At 36.4% G+C, this 16,922-nt stretch overlaps 1 protein-coding gene across 1 annotated transcript; it reads right to left on the reverse strand.

The window, feature by feature from the left end:
- Nucleotides 1–1,238: 1,238 nt before the first annotated feature.
- LOC125868191 (protein GAMETE CELL DEFECTIVE 1, mitochondrial) lies at nt 1,239–15,912 on the reverse strand. The gene is made up of 5 exons (XM_049548817.1): nt 15,430–15,912; nt 9,212–9,450; nt 2,132–2,321; nt 1,751–1,986; nt 1,239–1,611 (listed from the first exon to the last, which is right to left on the reverse strand). The coding sequence occupies exons 1-4, from the start codon at nt 15,826–15,828 to the stop codon at nt 1,768–1,770; spliced, it is 1,047 nt and encodes a 348-aa protein (XP_049404774.1). The 5' UTR covers nt 15,829–15,912; the 3' UTR covers nt 1,239–1,611; nt 1,751–1,767.
- Between the last annotated feature and the right edge of the window lie 1,010 nt (nt 15,913–16,922).

Genomic DNA, 16,922 nt, shown 5'->3' on the forward strand with positions numbered 1-16,922 from the left:
GCGGCGTTTGTTGTTGCCACTGAAGTATAATTTTTGCGGCCGTTTATATAGTTTGATTGTAACTTTTAGCGGCGGTTAATACTACTATTCGTGGCGCCTGCTGTTGCCACTAAAACATAATTTTAAATAAACTATTTGTAGCGACTGTTATACCTTTTAGTGGCGACATCGGTTGCCTAAAACATAATTTTTGCTGCGGTTAAATATACCATTCGTAGCGACAGCTATATCTTTTAGCGGCGACTGTTGTTGCCACAATACATAATTATTGCGGGGGTTAATAAAACTTTTCGTGGCGACTTTTATGCCTTTTCGCGGCGACTAATGTTCCACTAAAACCTACTTATTGCGGCGGTTATTAATACTATTCGTGGCGACTGTTGTACCTTTTAGCGGCGACTTTTGTTGCCCCTAAAACATACTTATTGCGGCGGTTATTAATACTATTGTGGCGACTGTTATGCCTTTTAGCGGCGACCTTTGTTGCCACTAAAACATAATTTTTGCGCGGTTTAATATACTATTTGTAGCGACTTTTATACCTTTTAGTGGCGACTGATGTTGCCACTAAAACATAATTTTTGCGGCGGTTTATATAGTTTGATTATAAATTTTAGCGGCGGTTAATGATACTATTCGTGGCGACTTTTGTTGCCGCAAAAGCTTACTTTTGCGGCGACTATTAGCATTATTTCGGGCGACTTGTATACCTATTAGCTGTGGTTATATAACTACTAGCGGCGACTGTTGTAGCTATTAGTAGCAATATTTTTGCCAGTGTTTTCTTAACCAATAATGGCTACTGATATACTTGTAGGGTGGTAACTTTTTGCTTCTAAAACTTACTTTTAGCATCGGTTTTACAACTATTCATGAGTAGAGTTGTTGCTAAAACCATAAGCAGCGACTTATATGCCTAATAGTGGCAACTTTTGCTGCCGCTAATGCTAGGTTACTAATGTATTCTTTTAGCGGCGGTTTATATAACTTAGCGCCGACTATAGTTATTGCTAAGACGTTCTTTTTAACTTTGTTGCTGCTAATACATACTTTTAAAGAGAAGTCCCTGCTTATCTCCAATCCGTCTGAAATTTGATGAGTCCCATAAAAACAATTGTATAACTTGGTGAAAACCAAGGTCCCTACAACATCATACCTTGTAGGACAAAAAGGATTCTAGCATTCTCTTGAGACAGTTGCATTGGCCAAACTTTCATCCGTTTTCATTTTTTGTCATATCAAGAGAATTCAACTTTCAGTATGACATTGAATTTGCTTTTTCCATAGCAAAGTAGTAATGATGATGAAAGAAAACTAGTAAAGTGAATAAAGGGAGGATTCAACATCATAAATAGCATTTCCCCCACTTCAGGGATTCATGGGAGAAGCCACATTACATCTAAATTATCCCTTGAGATTTAGCTGAACACCAAACAAAAGCATAGCCTTAGCAAAAGCCCGTGTTATTGAACGTTGATGAAGCAAAGCGATGACCAATCTTTTCACAAAACTAGGTGAACTTATGGAGGTAGAAATATGATCCACTATAACTTTTAACTTGATCAATTTGATGAAAGGATACAGGAGCTGTAGAAACCACTTGTGAGCAATCTGCAAAAAACATTTTCATAAAAGTGTATACTGGCTCTTCTGCCGAACAACCAAAAAAACAACTTCCAGAAATGCATGAAATGCGTCAATTAAGAGAAAATCTAACAATTTAAGAACACGTCTTTTAACTGGAATCTACCTTGCATATGCCAAAAATCAAGGGAGAATTTTTTTCCTTCGACGTGGGGTCTCTCTCTTGACAAACATCTTCTCGAACTCATCAAGGGGTCGACTGGAACCATCAGGTTGACTAACGAACTTCCAGCCACCACCATTCCCACGCTTGCCACGAGATCCTAGCATCTCGACAGTGAAATTCCAGCCATCTGAAGGGCGCCTGCGGCTATACTTGTGGCATTTCACTTTTTTCGCCATCTAAAACCAAAAGCAGAACCATGTAGCCCAGAGTTAGTAAAACAGAATAACAGTACACCCAACAGATCAAAATCTTATTTTGGTGCAACAATACATCAGATCATTATGGTACACGTATTGTTTCTTGGTTCCTAGACATGCTAACCTTCATCTTGTTAAAGTTCATCCTTTGGACAAACTCTTGATACAGCATCTCATCTTCCTTCATTGATATTTCATAGTGCACCTCATCAGGATCCCTGGTAGTCCCATCCCAACCCTCGGGCATGACCTTGAAGTCGGGTTTATAAGGAAGAGTTGCAACATGGAATTCCCTGTCATGAGAATTGAAAAATCTGCAGAACAAGCAAGATCAGTATTTTCATAAATCATAACAGTTCTTCTAATGGAGTTAGCCATTTTCATGACAATTTCCAGGCGATCAGCACAAACATATTGCTAGACTAGAGCAAGCATGCATGTGCTTGCTTTCATGATGATATCACTGAAGATAAAGATGCTTGTGTCCAAGGAAAGATGTGAGACAAGCACCGCTACATAACAGTTTGACAATGAAACCCTGAACCACGTCCATTAAACGTTGACTTCTTCCAAATTTATTTTAGTGGATTTTCTAAGTTATATTTAGCTTGCGACACATACATACTAGGTTAGTAGTAAACAATTTTGTACTGGCATAAACAACATTTAATAGGTAATAATGTGAATGTGTTTATCCAACCAGCAAATAAGGAATCAGGATCCAGGAATGTGAACAATCAAATCAGATAACTATCGTGAGTCTGTAGTGATTAGTGAAGAATCATTATGGGAAAACATAAAGCAACACAAGGTTTTTCCAGGTCTTCTTGAAGGTTTTTTCTTTAATCAAGTTTAGTCCAGGTCTACTATACTACCCCTATCCTGACTCCTGAGTGTGCCTTAAATATTATGAAAAGTAGGGATGATAAAAGAAAATTCATATTATATTTTTTTTTGAGAAGGCATTCATATTATATTTTGAAAAAAACAACGATATGGTATAGTGCTCTTTTGAGATTGGATCGATTAACAAGAATTTGGTAAGTATAATCCTAGATAGTTTATTATTACTACTTCTCCTTTCAAACAAAATTCAAAAAATTAAAGTAGACTAAAAATTAATTAATACTTTTAATAGTAACACAAGATTAGAGACTTTTTTTTTTTTTTGGATGAAGTAAGAAGGATGTCATTAACAAAGCATCAAGCAGATGCACAGATTACAAAAGAAAGAAATATCAGCTCCCAAAAAGGCAAAAAAAAGCTATCTAAACAGCTAACAGCAGAGATCTATGGAGCTGATAAATTCTAGGAAAGAATCGACACTGAGTACAGGAGAGAGATTAACCCAAGATTAGAGACTTGAGTTATTTAGAGAACGGAAAAGGTTCAAAATGCCCTCAACATATTAAAAATGGTTCAAAAGTGCCCTCATTCTACCTATTGGATCCAATTTGCCCCTTCTTCCACCTATTGGATCAAAACTGCCCTTAACCTATTAGAAATGATTCAAATTTGCCTTCCTTCTACCTATTTGATCAAAAATGTCATTAACATATTGAAAATAACTCAAAAATATTTCCTAATTCTAATTATATACTCCCTCCATTTCAAAATAAGTGAATTGTTGAGGCAATGCACACCCATTAAGAAAAAAAAATTAGAACATAAAACAAACACCACTTTTGCCCCTTTAGTTATTCTCAAACTATTCTTGAAAATATAAATAATTCAAAGTAAAATCATAAACATGAACAATTAACTCTCTTGAAATTATCACAAAAAAGATATAAATGAGGGGCAATAATGGAAAAAATTACAACTCTCTTGAACTTTGAACAATTCACTTATTTTTAACTACGGAAAAAGGTTCAACTCACTTATTTTGAAATGGAGAGAGTATGTCAATAAAACAATTTACTGTAATTTAGCAATTATTTAGTTTTCTTTTGATTTGTAAATTTATTTTTTTTTGAAAAATTCTTGGTTGTCTGTCTAAAACATTGTCTAGTCTAATAGAAGTACTTAATTCAAATAAACAAAATATATGAACTAACCTGTTAATTAACCCGAATGTGTGTTGTTTAAAAATATTTTCCAAGACACATAATGAGCAATTTCATTATGCGTGTATGGCTGTATGCCCATAAAAAGATAATTTTTTGTTGAGATTTTTCTTCTTTTAAGATGTTCCTTACGAAAGAGTGTAAATACAATATCACTTGACGGCAGTGTGATAGTGCAATGCCTCATTTATAGCTCTAATCCCTAAAAACAAAGGAGCCACTGAATTGAGGGATTACAAACCAATCAGCTTGACTGGCAGTGTTACAAAATTTCATCTAAACAATCTAGTCAGATCTTGCAATGCCTCATTTTAAGCTCTAATCCCTAAAAAGAAAGGAGTCACTCAATTGAGGGACTACACAACAATCAACTAGATTGGCAGTATTTACATGACTGCCTCTTAAATCCTAGAGGAAAGATTAAAAAGGATGGTGAGAAGCTTGTATCAGGACACCAAAATGCCTTCATCAAAACAAGGCAGATCACAGATGCAGCCCTGCTAGCTAATGAAACTCTAGACTGGAAGATGAAGTCAGGGCAGCCTGGTCTACTTTTCAAACGTAACATTAAAAAGGCTTTTGACCAGCTTAATTGGGCATACTTGATCAACATACTCAGGCAAATGGGATTCGGGGAATGCTGGATTAGATGGATCAAATTTTGTATCACCACAGTTAAGTACTCATTTCTGATCAAAAGGTCCTGTACAGGGAGATCCTCTTTCACCCTTCTTGTTCATCCTAGCTATGAAAGTCAAAGTAAAATGTTACACAACACTTGATGGAAGGTTTTGAGGAGGGGAATGCAGATGGCAACTATGTAAGAAACTTTTAGTAACAGTATCCCACATTCTTAATCCAACTGTTTGGTCATCTTATATAGCTGATTCAACCAGTCCCTGTAACTACTTATGAACTTTTTTTGGATTATGTCTGCTCTTTTAGTTATTTTGTAAGTTATTGTACAGGAACAAACACCTTCTTTTGTTGTAATTTTTGCCTTGCAGCATCTTCTTGATGACTTCTAATGAAATTTCCCTACTTCATCCAAAAAATAGATAAAAAGTAGATACTCCCTCCGTCCCTATTTACTTGTCCATATTTCCTTTTTTGGTTGTCCCTATTTAGTTGTCCATTTTGACAAATCAATAAAGGACAACAAATTTTTTCCTATTATACCCTTATTTACACTTCTTGAAAATTGTAAAAGTGTATGTTGTTTCCCTCCAATTTATTTCACTTTAATTCAAATAAGTGGTTGTAATTTTGAAGTGAAAAGTTGTCATAAGGGTAAAATTGTAACTTCACTGTGCTAATCATTGTTGCCTTAATCTGTGTGCCATTTCTAAAGTGGACAACTAAAAAGGGACGGAGGGAGTAATAAATATTTCCAGAACCCTAATGTTAATATTATAATATAATAGCTAGACCATTTATATAATAACCATATATATTCTAGAAGCATAGCTAAATACTTAGTTGGCCAAACTAGACCTTAATACACTATAGCTGATACTACTAAGGCAGATCAGGATCTTAGCAAACTGTCACCCCCCCTCTTCCTTTTTGGAGCCCAGAGGGTAGCTTCATTTCTTGTATCCAATCTTCATGTGTACTCTGTATCGTTATTCTAAGAACTAGTACAGTCGTGACATAGACCACAATCCAGTTTTTACGACTATATTATCAATCCACTAGCTTTCGGTGTCAAAGGAATTTTGATAGTCTTCAAGAGAATGAAACAGTAGACTTCTAGCTTTATATGCCATTTCTTACACAACTTCTAAGATTACCCACCCATTGAGCACGATAGTTGGTTGTCAAAATATTTTGTTCCAGTCTTTATGCTCAGAATCGAGGTAAGAGAGACATAACTCTTCCTCAATGAGTCATGTTTTATAAGCGGGTATGGGTCATGGGTTACACTAGTTTTATGATTGTGAAGCATTTTAATGCTATCTTAAGTCAAACAATATGTTTTCAATGATTTCATGTTTATGAACTATTCATTTGAAGCTAGCACATATTTGCAAACTTCTTTTTTTTATCAAGTAAATGTATTTTTTTCATTCATAAACATGGACAAACTGGCCGTCTACAAGGGAGACACATCGGTTTAATCAGAGGGTAGAGAAGAGGTTAGCAGTTTGGAAGAAAAGATACTTGTCCAAAGGAGGCAAGGAAGTGCTTATTAAGAGCACTTTATCGAGTATCCCTACATGATGCATGTCCCTGTTCAACTCTACCACCATAGTTATAGGAAGCTAGAAAGGTTGCAAAGATATTTTCTTTAGGATGCGGCAAATGAGGCAAAGAAGTTTCACTTAGTTTGATGGGAAGGTTTTTAACAAAGCACTTTTGGGTAAATGATTGTGGAGATTTGGTGTGGAGGGAGAAGCTTCATGGAGAAATGGAAGGGGGTGGAGAACAAATAGGATCACTATGCCTTTAGGTTGTGATGTGAGGAGGAACATTATGAAAGGGTGGGAAGCCTTTGATGATAGGAGGCTAACAACAAAACACAATTAGGGATTCATTGGAATCCTCACATTTATTTGGAATTTTTCGGATGGGTCACACCAATAGGATGAACTAAATGAGTTCTGCAACATGAACTTTGTATTGCGCACATTACTTAGACGGGCTCTAGAGAGGCATATAGGAAGGAATGGTGAAATCTGGAATGAAGAAATTGAATATGAAAGAAAAGACAAACAAATGAGATAATATTGGAGTCTATTAACCATTCACTTCCAATCCTAGAAATCCCCCTTCAACCTCAAATCCCAAAACATTTCTTCCCATTGTGTCCCCTTATGTGTTGGACTATCGCCTCTGTTTGACAAGAAACCTTATAAATGCTTGGAACTCCTCTTAGCATCATACTTCCGGACTATTTATCTCCCCAGAAGCTAACTCTTCTCTCATCCCCTACCTTGAAAGAAAGATTATCATAGTATCTACCCATCCATTCATGATATTCCTCCACACCCAAAAGACAACGTGATATCATTAGTTCTCCAACTCCTTCTAACACTCCATACTTGTCTCCTAAGTACTATCACCTCTCTCCATAAGGATTGGAACTCCATCCCATATCCCCACAACCATTTTCCCAACAAAGCTTTGTTAAAAATCCTCAAATCTTTTACTCCCAACCCTCAACTCTTCGGAGTTGTCACCGCCTCCCATCAGACCAAATGATACTTCCTAACCCGTTCACCGAATCCCCAAAAAGTTTCTTTGAAGTCTTTCCAATTTTCTTGTAACATTGGCCGGGCATGAAACAATGACATAAAATAAGTGGGGAGGCCTGATAAAGTGCTCTAAATATGCACTTTTTAAATAGTGAAGACTATACTAAAATTTGAATTAGGTTGCAGTGTTGAAAATTATCCTATCGTCTATTTGGGTTTGCCTTTTGGTGCAAAATAAAACAAAAAGGGATATGGCAAGGCATTCTTGATAAATGTGAGAAAAGGCTATCCATGGGGGGGGGGGGTGTGCATATCTATCCTTTGCGGTCAAGACTAGCGTGGATAAATAGCTATGCTTCTATGACTCTTCAAAATTCATGTGGCACTTGTGTCGACACGACATGGGTGGGTATGGGATCCACACTGACTTGGTCAACTTACCCTAGGTGCTTTGATAGGGTACTTGGTTTAATTTTGGGTTTATGTCATAAACATATATAGTTATATAAAGTATGCAAATGATTTTCTATAACACAAGATATCTTATGAATAAACATTAGATGTTTATAAAGAACTAAATTTTATTAGTTTTGGTTCAATAGCTTTAATTAATCAAGATATATACTTTATATGTTGTAATATACATTTATTGGTCGTATCACAACACTCGGATCCATACCACCGGAGTTCAAGCAACATAGGTAAATATTGCTTTGGATTGTCTTCCAACCTACATGATGTCTTTTCTCTTGTCCCCATCCCAACTTGTATTGAAAAAGGAATAACAGTTTGAGAAACAATTTTCTTCGGGAGGGCAGCTCGCAAAGAAAGAAACTATACTTTGGTTCAACGGCCTGCAGTTTTGAGATGTAAAACCTCAAGCTGCACACAAAAAGCCTCCTAGGCAAAATGGCTTTGGAGATTGAATGATATTTGTGAAGCTATAAAATATGGAAAGAAGAATTCTGGTCTCCTAAACCTGCTATAAGGCCTAGCAGAGTGGCTGTGTGGAAGAACACTTGCAAATACCAGGATGAGTTTAATGAGAATATTGAACTAAAGGTGGGGAATGGCAAGAGCATCAAATTTTAGTTAGATAGATGGCTGGATATAGGGATTCTGAAAGAAGTGTTCCCTGTTTTATACAATATAGTTCTGGAATAGATGCACCTATTGCAGATTGTTTTATGCACAAGTGTGGATGGCCAGCAGTAGTGGTGTATTCATGTTAAAAGCTATTGCAATCTACTGCAAAAACAAACAGGACAATGGGAGGCTGACCGTCCATAGAAAATGTATTGGAGAATAAAAGCACCAGAAAAAAAGTCCATCTCTGGATAGACAGCAGAAAAAGAAGCATGCTTAACTCAAGATGTATCACAGAGAAGGGCTTCTATCTCTGCAACAGATGCATTCTATGTGAAGATTCACCAAAAAAATATAGGCATCTCTTTTTGCATTGCAACTTCTTCAAAAATTTGGACTCTTTTTAATTATATTTGAAGTTAGCTGGGTGACACCTCAAATGTGAAACACCTACTCAATTGTTGGCGGGGACAGAAAATTGATAGAAGACTAAATTCAACTTGGAAGACTATCCCAATTTGCATCATGTGGACTATTTGGAGGAAAGAAAAAATAAATGTTTTGGAAAGGGAAAAATCACATCTTTTCTAAAGTACAAATGTATACAAAACTTATACTAATGATATAGGAGCAATACAATGGAAAATCCAGCATTTCTTTTGGATTTTGTGGAAAGCCTTGATGTTGTTGCTGTTGATATGCTCATGTTTTCAACTTTTATACTTTTGTATAACATTAACAAAGTACCATTTTCAATAAATAATAATAGGAACATCAAACTTGGACGAAGTTATAAGTAACAACATAATCTCGAAGGATTCTAAAGGAAATGACTTCAGAATCTAATTCACTTACTCTGGGCATGTATCTAGCAAGAGCTCAACCGAGTCATCCAATGGACGCCCAAGCTTCTTCTCTTCCTCCTCCTCAAGTTCCTTCAGCCATAGAATTGCATGAACCCTCTGCCTCATGATCCTGTAATCTTTTGCTAGGCGCTCAACTGTATACAACTCTGGATTCTCCTTATGCTTCTTGTACATTTCTGTCTTCTCTGAATCCTTCAAATAAGACCCCCTTGCACCTGGCTCCATTACCTGCTCCAATAACACCAAACTTTGATAATCCATCATAGTTGGGAAGGATACTACCACTTCATACCCTTATTTGTTCATCGAGTTCTTAGTGTTGTACCAGAAACATTTCCGAATAACCAAAAAGAAAGTTACTTTCTCCCAATCCCATTTTATATGCTAGTGAAAAGAAATTCTTTAAGACTGCGAAAGACTACAACAAGAAAGTATGGTTTGCAATATTACAACATATGTTATTTCTCAAAAGTAAAACTTTATCTTCAAAAAAACTTCAAATTAGCCCAAAAATAAAAATTAAACAATCTAACCCCTGTACATTGAACCACAATGAATCTTGGGAACAAAGCAAATACAGTACATTATCTCTAATCAATCTAGACCATACATGCCTACAGAATTATCAAAATTCTGGTTCATAACTAGAAAGCTTCACATTACTTCTTATGGTGGCTGGGCTTCAGACAAGAGGATGTATTGTGTGGTTGGGCAATAACAGTGGCACTTTCAAGGTTAACGCAACTTACAGAATGATGAACCACCCCAATCTACAATTAAACAGCTGGCCTAGGAATTGGAAAACAAAAATATCACATAAAGTAGCTTGCTTTCTGTGAGGCTACTAGCTAAGGGAGCAGGCATTACACAGGATAGTTTGATGAGGAGAGGGATCCCATTATGTTCCAGATGTTTCTTTTGAGGTGAAAAGGCAGAGACTGTTAATCATCTATTCCTACATTGCAAGACCACAACACAACTTTGGATAATATTCTTAAATATCAAAGGCATTTCATGAACTCTGCCTGGAAAGGTTTCAGAAACACTTAACCGAGAATTGGGAGGAGGCAGGTCTACCGGCAAAAGACAGAAGTAGATGGAGAATTGTTCTTGCCTGTATCTGGTTGACAATTTGGAAGGAGGGGAAGTCTAGATATTTTGAGAATGTAGAGAATAGTACGCAGAGTACCAAGTTGAATACTACCTTCTTCTTTTTTATATAATGAGAAGTTGAATAGAATCTTGATCCTGTGTTTTTGGTGTAATCAGTTAAACTCAAACGATAAAGGCCTTACTTGAACAGGATGTGTTCTATAGGCTCGTACCACAGTATCCTTGAGTTCTATAGAGACAGTAAACCAAGTTTGGTAGATGAACTGTGTCCATGAGACTAGAGCATAGCATGATTAACAGCCTCATTGTGCAAGGCAGTTTCGGAAGACCCTTGCCTCAAGAAAAGCGTTCTCATAAACCGGTATGGAAAAATATGAGAGTGAAGCAATGGTGAAACTACTGAGGAAATGAGAGAATAAGCAAAAATTGTAGGATAACCAAAGATAATACTAGAATAATACTAATAGTACTGATAAGGAGAAGGGGGAGCATTAAAAACTCACATTTTAATGGATCAGTTTATCTTTGAAGGTTCACCCAAGACAAAAAGGATGGCTCGGCTCCCACCAACTTATTGTAGTAAGTATGTACCAAGTGGAAGTTTCTTTCAAAGGTCTTCTATGATTTGAGAGTCATAATCAGCATTAACTGATAAAGATAGACTAGAAATCTTACATTTCAATGAATTGATTATCTTAGACGGTTCAACCAAAATAAAAGGGATGGCTCGACTCCCACTTTTGGAGTGACTAGTTGATTTATAAAGTTGAACATATATGTTTCACTGAAGCTGAAAATAGAAAGATAGCAAAATATACACTCCATTGAAAATTAATCAGTAGTAGGCACAGAAGACCTTAAAATCAAATGAATATCCAAATTAGAATTCTTGAAGGTGACAATATCATGCTGCATAGTCAGTTTACTGAGGATGAAATAAAGGATTGTGTCATGGCATGTGCTGGGGACAAAGCTCCAGGCCCTGATGGGTACACTATGGCTTTCTTCATTACATGTTGGGAGGTAGTTAGAAAAGAGGTAGTTGCAGCTGTCCAAAACTTCCATGATCATGGTATTTTTGAGAGAAATTTTAATGCTACCTTCATAGCATTGATTCCAAAAAGATAGGGGCTAAGGAGTTGACGGATTTTAGACCTATTAGTCTAATAGGGAGCATATATAAGATCATTTCAAAAGTTGTTTTTTTTATGACAAGGGAAACCCGCAGCCGCTACCCTTTGGGTGCGCACAGGGTAAGATCATTTTCAAAAGTTTTAACCATAAGACTTAAGAAAGTGGTCTATAATCTGGTGGATGCCCGACAAATGGCCTTCATAAAAGGTAGGCAGGTCATGGATGCAATTTTGATTGCAAATGAATGTGTGGAGGAGAGAAAGAACAGTAAGGTGCCAGGCATTTTATGCAAATTCGATATTGAAAAAGCCTACGACCACTTGCATCGGGGCTTCCTCTGGAAGTCTTTGGAAAACATGGGCTTTGGAGGAAAATGGCTAAAATGGATTAAGTTTTGCACTACAACTGTGAAGTTCTCTATTTTGATAAATGGTGCCCCCTCTGGTTTTTTCTCATCAGAGAGAGGACTGAGATAAGGAGATTCTTTATCTCCTTTCCTCTTTATCCTGGCGATGGAGGGCCTAAATGACATGCTCAGAACAGCCCAAACAAGAGGATGGATAAAAGGATTCAATGCTAATATGAATAACAGACAAGGTCTGGCAATCTCCCACTTACAGTATGCTGATGACACATTGATATTTTGTGATGCAGACTGCTCTCAACTAAAGTACTTGAGTGTAATTCTGATCCTTTTTGAAGCCATCTCAAGCCTACACATAAATTGGGGAAAGAGCTTCATCTTTACTGTCAATGAGGTGCCTAGGATAAACATGCTTGCAAATATTCTAGGGGGGAAGGTAGGGGATCTCCCCACAACATACCTTGGCATGCCTTTGGGTGACAAGAGCAGGTCAAAAGGTATCTAGAACAACATTCAAGAAAAGTGTGAGAAGAAGCTGGTGAACTGGAAGAGTCAATATTTGTCCTTGGGAGGAAGAGTCACACTCATCAACAGTGTGCTAGATGCTCTACCCACATATATGATGTCTGTTTTCCATATGCTTGCAAATGTGATTGACAGAATGGATGCAATTAGGAGAAATTTTTTGTGGCAAGGAAATTGTGATCCTAATAATCATAAATTCCATCTAGTGAAGTGGGACCAAGTCATTCTCAGCAAAAAGGAAGGAGGTTTAGGGATTAGGAATCTGAAAATCCAGAATCAAAGCTTACTTATGAAGTGGTTATGGAGATTTGCCTCACAAGAACAAGCTCCCTATTTCAAAAAAAAAGAACAAGCTCTCTGGAAGGAAACAATAAAGGCTAGGTTTGGTATGGAGAATTTGTGGATCACCAACCTGTCCACACAACCCTATGGATCTGGAGTATGGAGATCCATCCGAAATTTATGGATCAAATTCTATAACAAATGCAAAATCAAGGTAGGGAATGGTGGAAGGACTTTGTTCTGGGAAGACAAATGGGTGGATCATGTGACTTTGAGAAATAGGTTCCCTATTTTGTTCAACATAAGCCTTCAAAAAGAGGCTACAATCAGAGAAATGAGAGATAATCAAGGGTGGGATCTAAGGTTTAGAAGACATCTAAATGATTGGGAGGTCAATAAAATAGTTAAGCTACTCAACATTCTAGGGCAGTGCAAAGATCTAAACACAAATGAGGACAATCTATTTTGGAATCCAGATGAGCAAGGCAGATTTTCAGTTGGCTCGGCTTATAGAAGCTCACAAAGACCTGGTACTCATATAGGTGGATGGCCTTGGAAGATGATTTGGAAAGTCAAGATACCATTCAAGATAGCATGTTTCACTTGGTTGTTAGCCAATCAGGCTACACTCACTCAACACAACCTCATGAAAAGAGGCATGCAAATCTGTTCCAGGTGTTGGTTTTGTGAATGTGAGGTCGAGACAATAAATCATCTCTTTCTACATTGTAGAGAGACTGCGAAGTTGTGGCAGATTTTCATCAACTTAAAGGGCATCAGTTGGTCTATATGTCAAGGAACATCAAAGAAGCTCTAGCTTGTTGGGACAGAGATGGGAATTATTCAGGACACAGGGAGAGATGGAAGATTGTCCCTGCCTACATTTGGTGGTCTATATGGATGGAGAGGAACCAGAGATGTTTTAAAAACAAGAGCTGCTCTATGCAGAATTTGAAGTTGAATTGCCTGGTTCTTTTCTTTTTTTGGTGTAAACATGAATATCCTCAAGATGCAGAGGATATTCCTAGTATTTTAGAGTTCTTATGACCTCCATAGGAGTTCTTTGCTTTTTGCAACTTTTGGATGTAAGTATTACTAGAATACTCCTTATGTATTCTTTTGTTTAAAATACAAGTTACCTTTCTCAAAAAAACATATATTAATTTCCATTAAAAAGTTTATAAGGCAAAATTGGAAGCAAATAAAGTTCGAAAATAGCAATTGACAGGAATGAGAAGAAGATTGGATCTATGCTAAGAATGGAACGGAAGGGGAGAACACACTCAAATATTGAGGATCATATTATTCGAACTTCTGAGGAGTCGAAGAGATTAGTATGCTAGGAAAAAAATGTTTGACTCATGAGGCAATGCAGAAGAGGCGCATCAACATAGTAACCAGATGTCTCCTTTGTAAAGAAGCTCTGGAGACTAACAAACACTTATTCATGCACTGTAACGTAAATGCTCAGGTGTGGGCCCTGTTTACAAGCATAGTCAATGAATATTGGACTATGCTTGAACACACCTCTGACCTTCTTAGTTGCTGGATCAAAAAGGGAGGCAGCAAAAGTCAGAAAAGATGGTGGAGAACAGTTCCAACAGGTATCTGGTGGATTATATGGAAATAAAGGAATCAGAGAATTTTTGAAGGAAAGGAGTGTACAATACAGAAGATCAAATGGAAAGTAATTACTACTTTAGGTTTTTGGTGAAAAGAACAGGATATAGAAGAGGAGTTCCAATTAGTGGACTTCATAGGTTCTCTGTAAGTATTTCTTTTTAGTCTTTTCCCTTTCTTGTAACAGTTTTTTGGAGGTGACCAGCATAGTCCTTATTGCTGAGGAATACAAAAAGTTACCAGTTTCAAAAACAAATAAAAATACGTGACATTAATTTTCATATAGAATCCCTTGGGTGCATAAAATGACCTTTCTAGCAATGTACCCCGTGTATTAGTCGAGGTGCAAGCAATGCCACGTGCTAGTTAGGACACTACCGTTATAAAAGATCAATAAACAGAAATGTTCCTCCAATTTGGTGCAGATGGACTTCCAATGGCAGCCTAAACTTCTTGTATTAGTCTATAGAGTTAAGTCGGGAAATTATTAACATAAGCTACAATACATACAGAACAAAGACAAGGTGATATAATTTTGATGCACGCAAACACACACATCCACGATTTCATAGCTGTTATAGTTCTTTCAGAGGAATAACATAGATAATACTATTAAACATACCGCTTTCCTATCCAGCCAAGGCAATGAAAAGCTTCCATATAATTACCAAGAAAATACTAAGTAACAAAAAATACAACTACAACTTAGATTCAAACCGATTAGCATTGGCACCCCAAGAAGTAACAACACCAGTAGAAACACCTAACAAATACTCAGCACAAGATTCAAATCAATAGGTGTACACCGATCAACATTTCGGGAAGGCACAAAGGAATTGTCAGATATATCCTTCGCAGTACCATATCTCGATTTCTCAATATCATTCTAGTAAAGGATAATCTGTAAATTCTAATCAGCCTGTACACTATACATTACTCATACTAACATTACAGTTTCTAACTAAAACTACAAGCAATTAAATCCCAAAAAACAAAAGCATTACAGGAAGAAATATTTAACCTAATAGATGTTTGCACTACTTACTCAGTTAGGAGCTCATTATCATGTAATTGTCTACCCTAAGCATGAGTTAATAAGCAGTAAAAAGGCATTACACTGCAATGTATATTAGTTAAATAAGAAGAGAAGTCAGTTTAATTTGTGTCACCTGCTTCATCAAAACGCTCATATCCTTCATCCTCTCATCCCATCCATCAACAAAAGCTTTCCCTTTTCGATTCTCAGCATGCAGTTCCTTAACTTTATCCATTTCTTCATCAGTCCATCTAGCTGAACCAAACCCACCAGACGACGGTGCAGATCGTGCATTGGGTTCCGAACCCATTTGTCGGCCCACAACTTCTCCATCAAAATGCTCCTTGGTTAACCCAGTAGACCATGAATTTGAACCCGCATCCCAACCCAAATCTTCTGTAGAACCAGTACCACCGAAATTTGCACTCCAATCATTTCCAGTAGAAAAGGGCTTCACAAAATTGAAGTTTTTCAAGGATTTACCAGCTGAGTTTTGCGAGAATTTTGTTAAGATTCGTTGAAAAGCTCGCATTTCTGAAAGTTTCAGTAACAGCGAAGGAGGAGTTTGAACCCTATTAAAACCCTAATGATAAACTCAGCTATGGTAGAATTTACAAGTGCGCAAAAGAAAGAGACAAATAAGAAAATAGAATCATATAATATGACCCAATTAATTTTTTTATAAATCACAATAATTATTCATTTTACAATTAGAATTTATTTAAATATTTGAATGATACATAAAAAAATTGATTAACTTTCGAAATATCAACTATATTACTTACAAAAGGAAGGAAGTAACAATTTATGGCCGGTGAAAATTTTGGTTGACATATCGAAATTTGAACTGTATCACATAAATTGAGACAAAATTATAATTATTATGGTATATAATCTATATCTATACTACATTAAAAGCATGAACTCCAAAAGATCAATGTTAAATTACGGAAAAACCCCTCACTTAAAACTTAAAAAGATTACACAAATACCCCTCACCTAAAAGNTATCCCTAACTTAGGTTGTGACTTTTTCGATAAGATGTGACTTTTTTCATAGGGTTGTGATTTTTGATAAGTTGTGACTTTTCTAAAGAGTTGTGACTTTTTCAATCAGTTGTGACTTTTCCAAAGAGTTGTGACTTTTTCAATAAGTTGTGACTTTTCCAAAGTATTGTGACTTCTCTAAAAGGTCATGATTTTCCAGATAAGACACAAAAAACATTTGTTCATACTATCCTTTGTTGACTATAAATAGAGAGACTTCGTCTCATTTTTTCAACCACAATTTTTTCTAATCTTCTACACTTCTTCTTCTTGCATTTTAAATTTTTTTGTGTGATTTATTGTCGTTGAGTGAGTTCGAAGTTTAACGGAATATGAGGTACCACTATTCTCCTAAGAGGGTATATTCCATAACCTCGAGTACTTGAGGAGAATAATTTTGATGATATGATACTTATTTTTTCTTAATATATACATTAGTATGTAATGTTCAAATATATGAAGTTAACATGATGTAGTCTAAATTCATTTGTTTTTGTTAACAATTTCTCTTGTGATGTAAATGTATGTTTCTCAATATCTTTTCCAAAATTTAGAGAATTGTCACGATTTGTTTTTGATG

This window comes from Solanum stenotomum, chromosome 6 (genome assembly GCF_019186545.1).
Source record: "Solanum stenotomum isolate F172 chromosome 6, ASM1918654v1, whole genome shotgun sequence".
NCBI classification, from domain to species: Eukaryota; Viridiplantae; Streptophyta; class Magnoliopsida; order Solanales; family Solanaceae; genus Solanum; species Solanum stenotomum.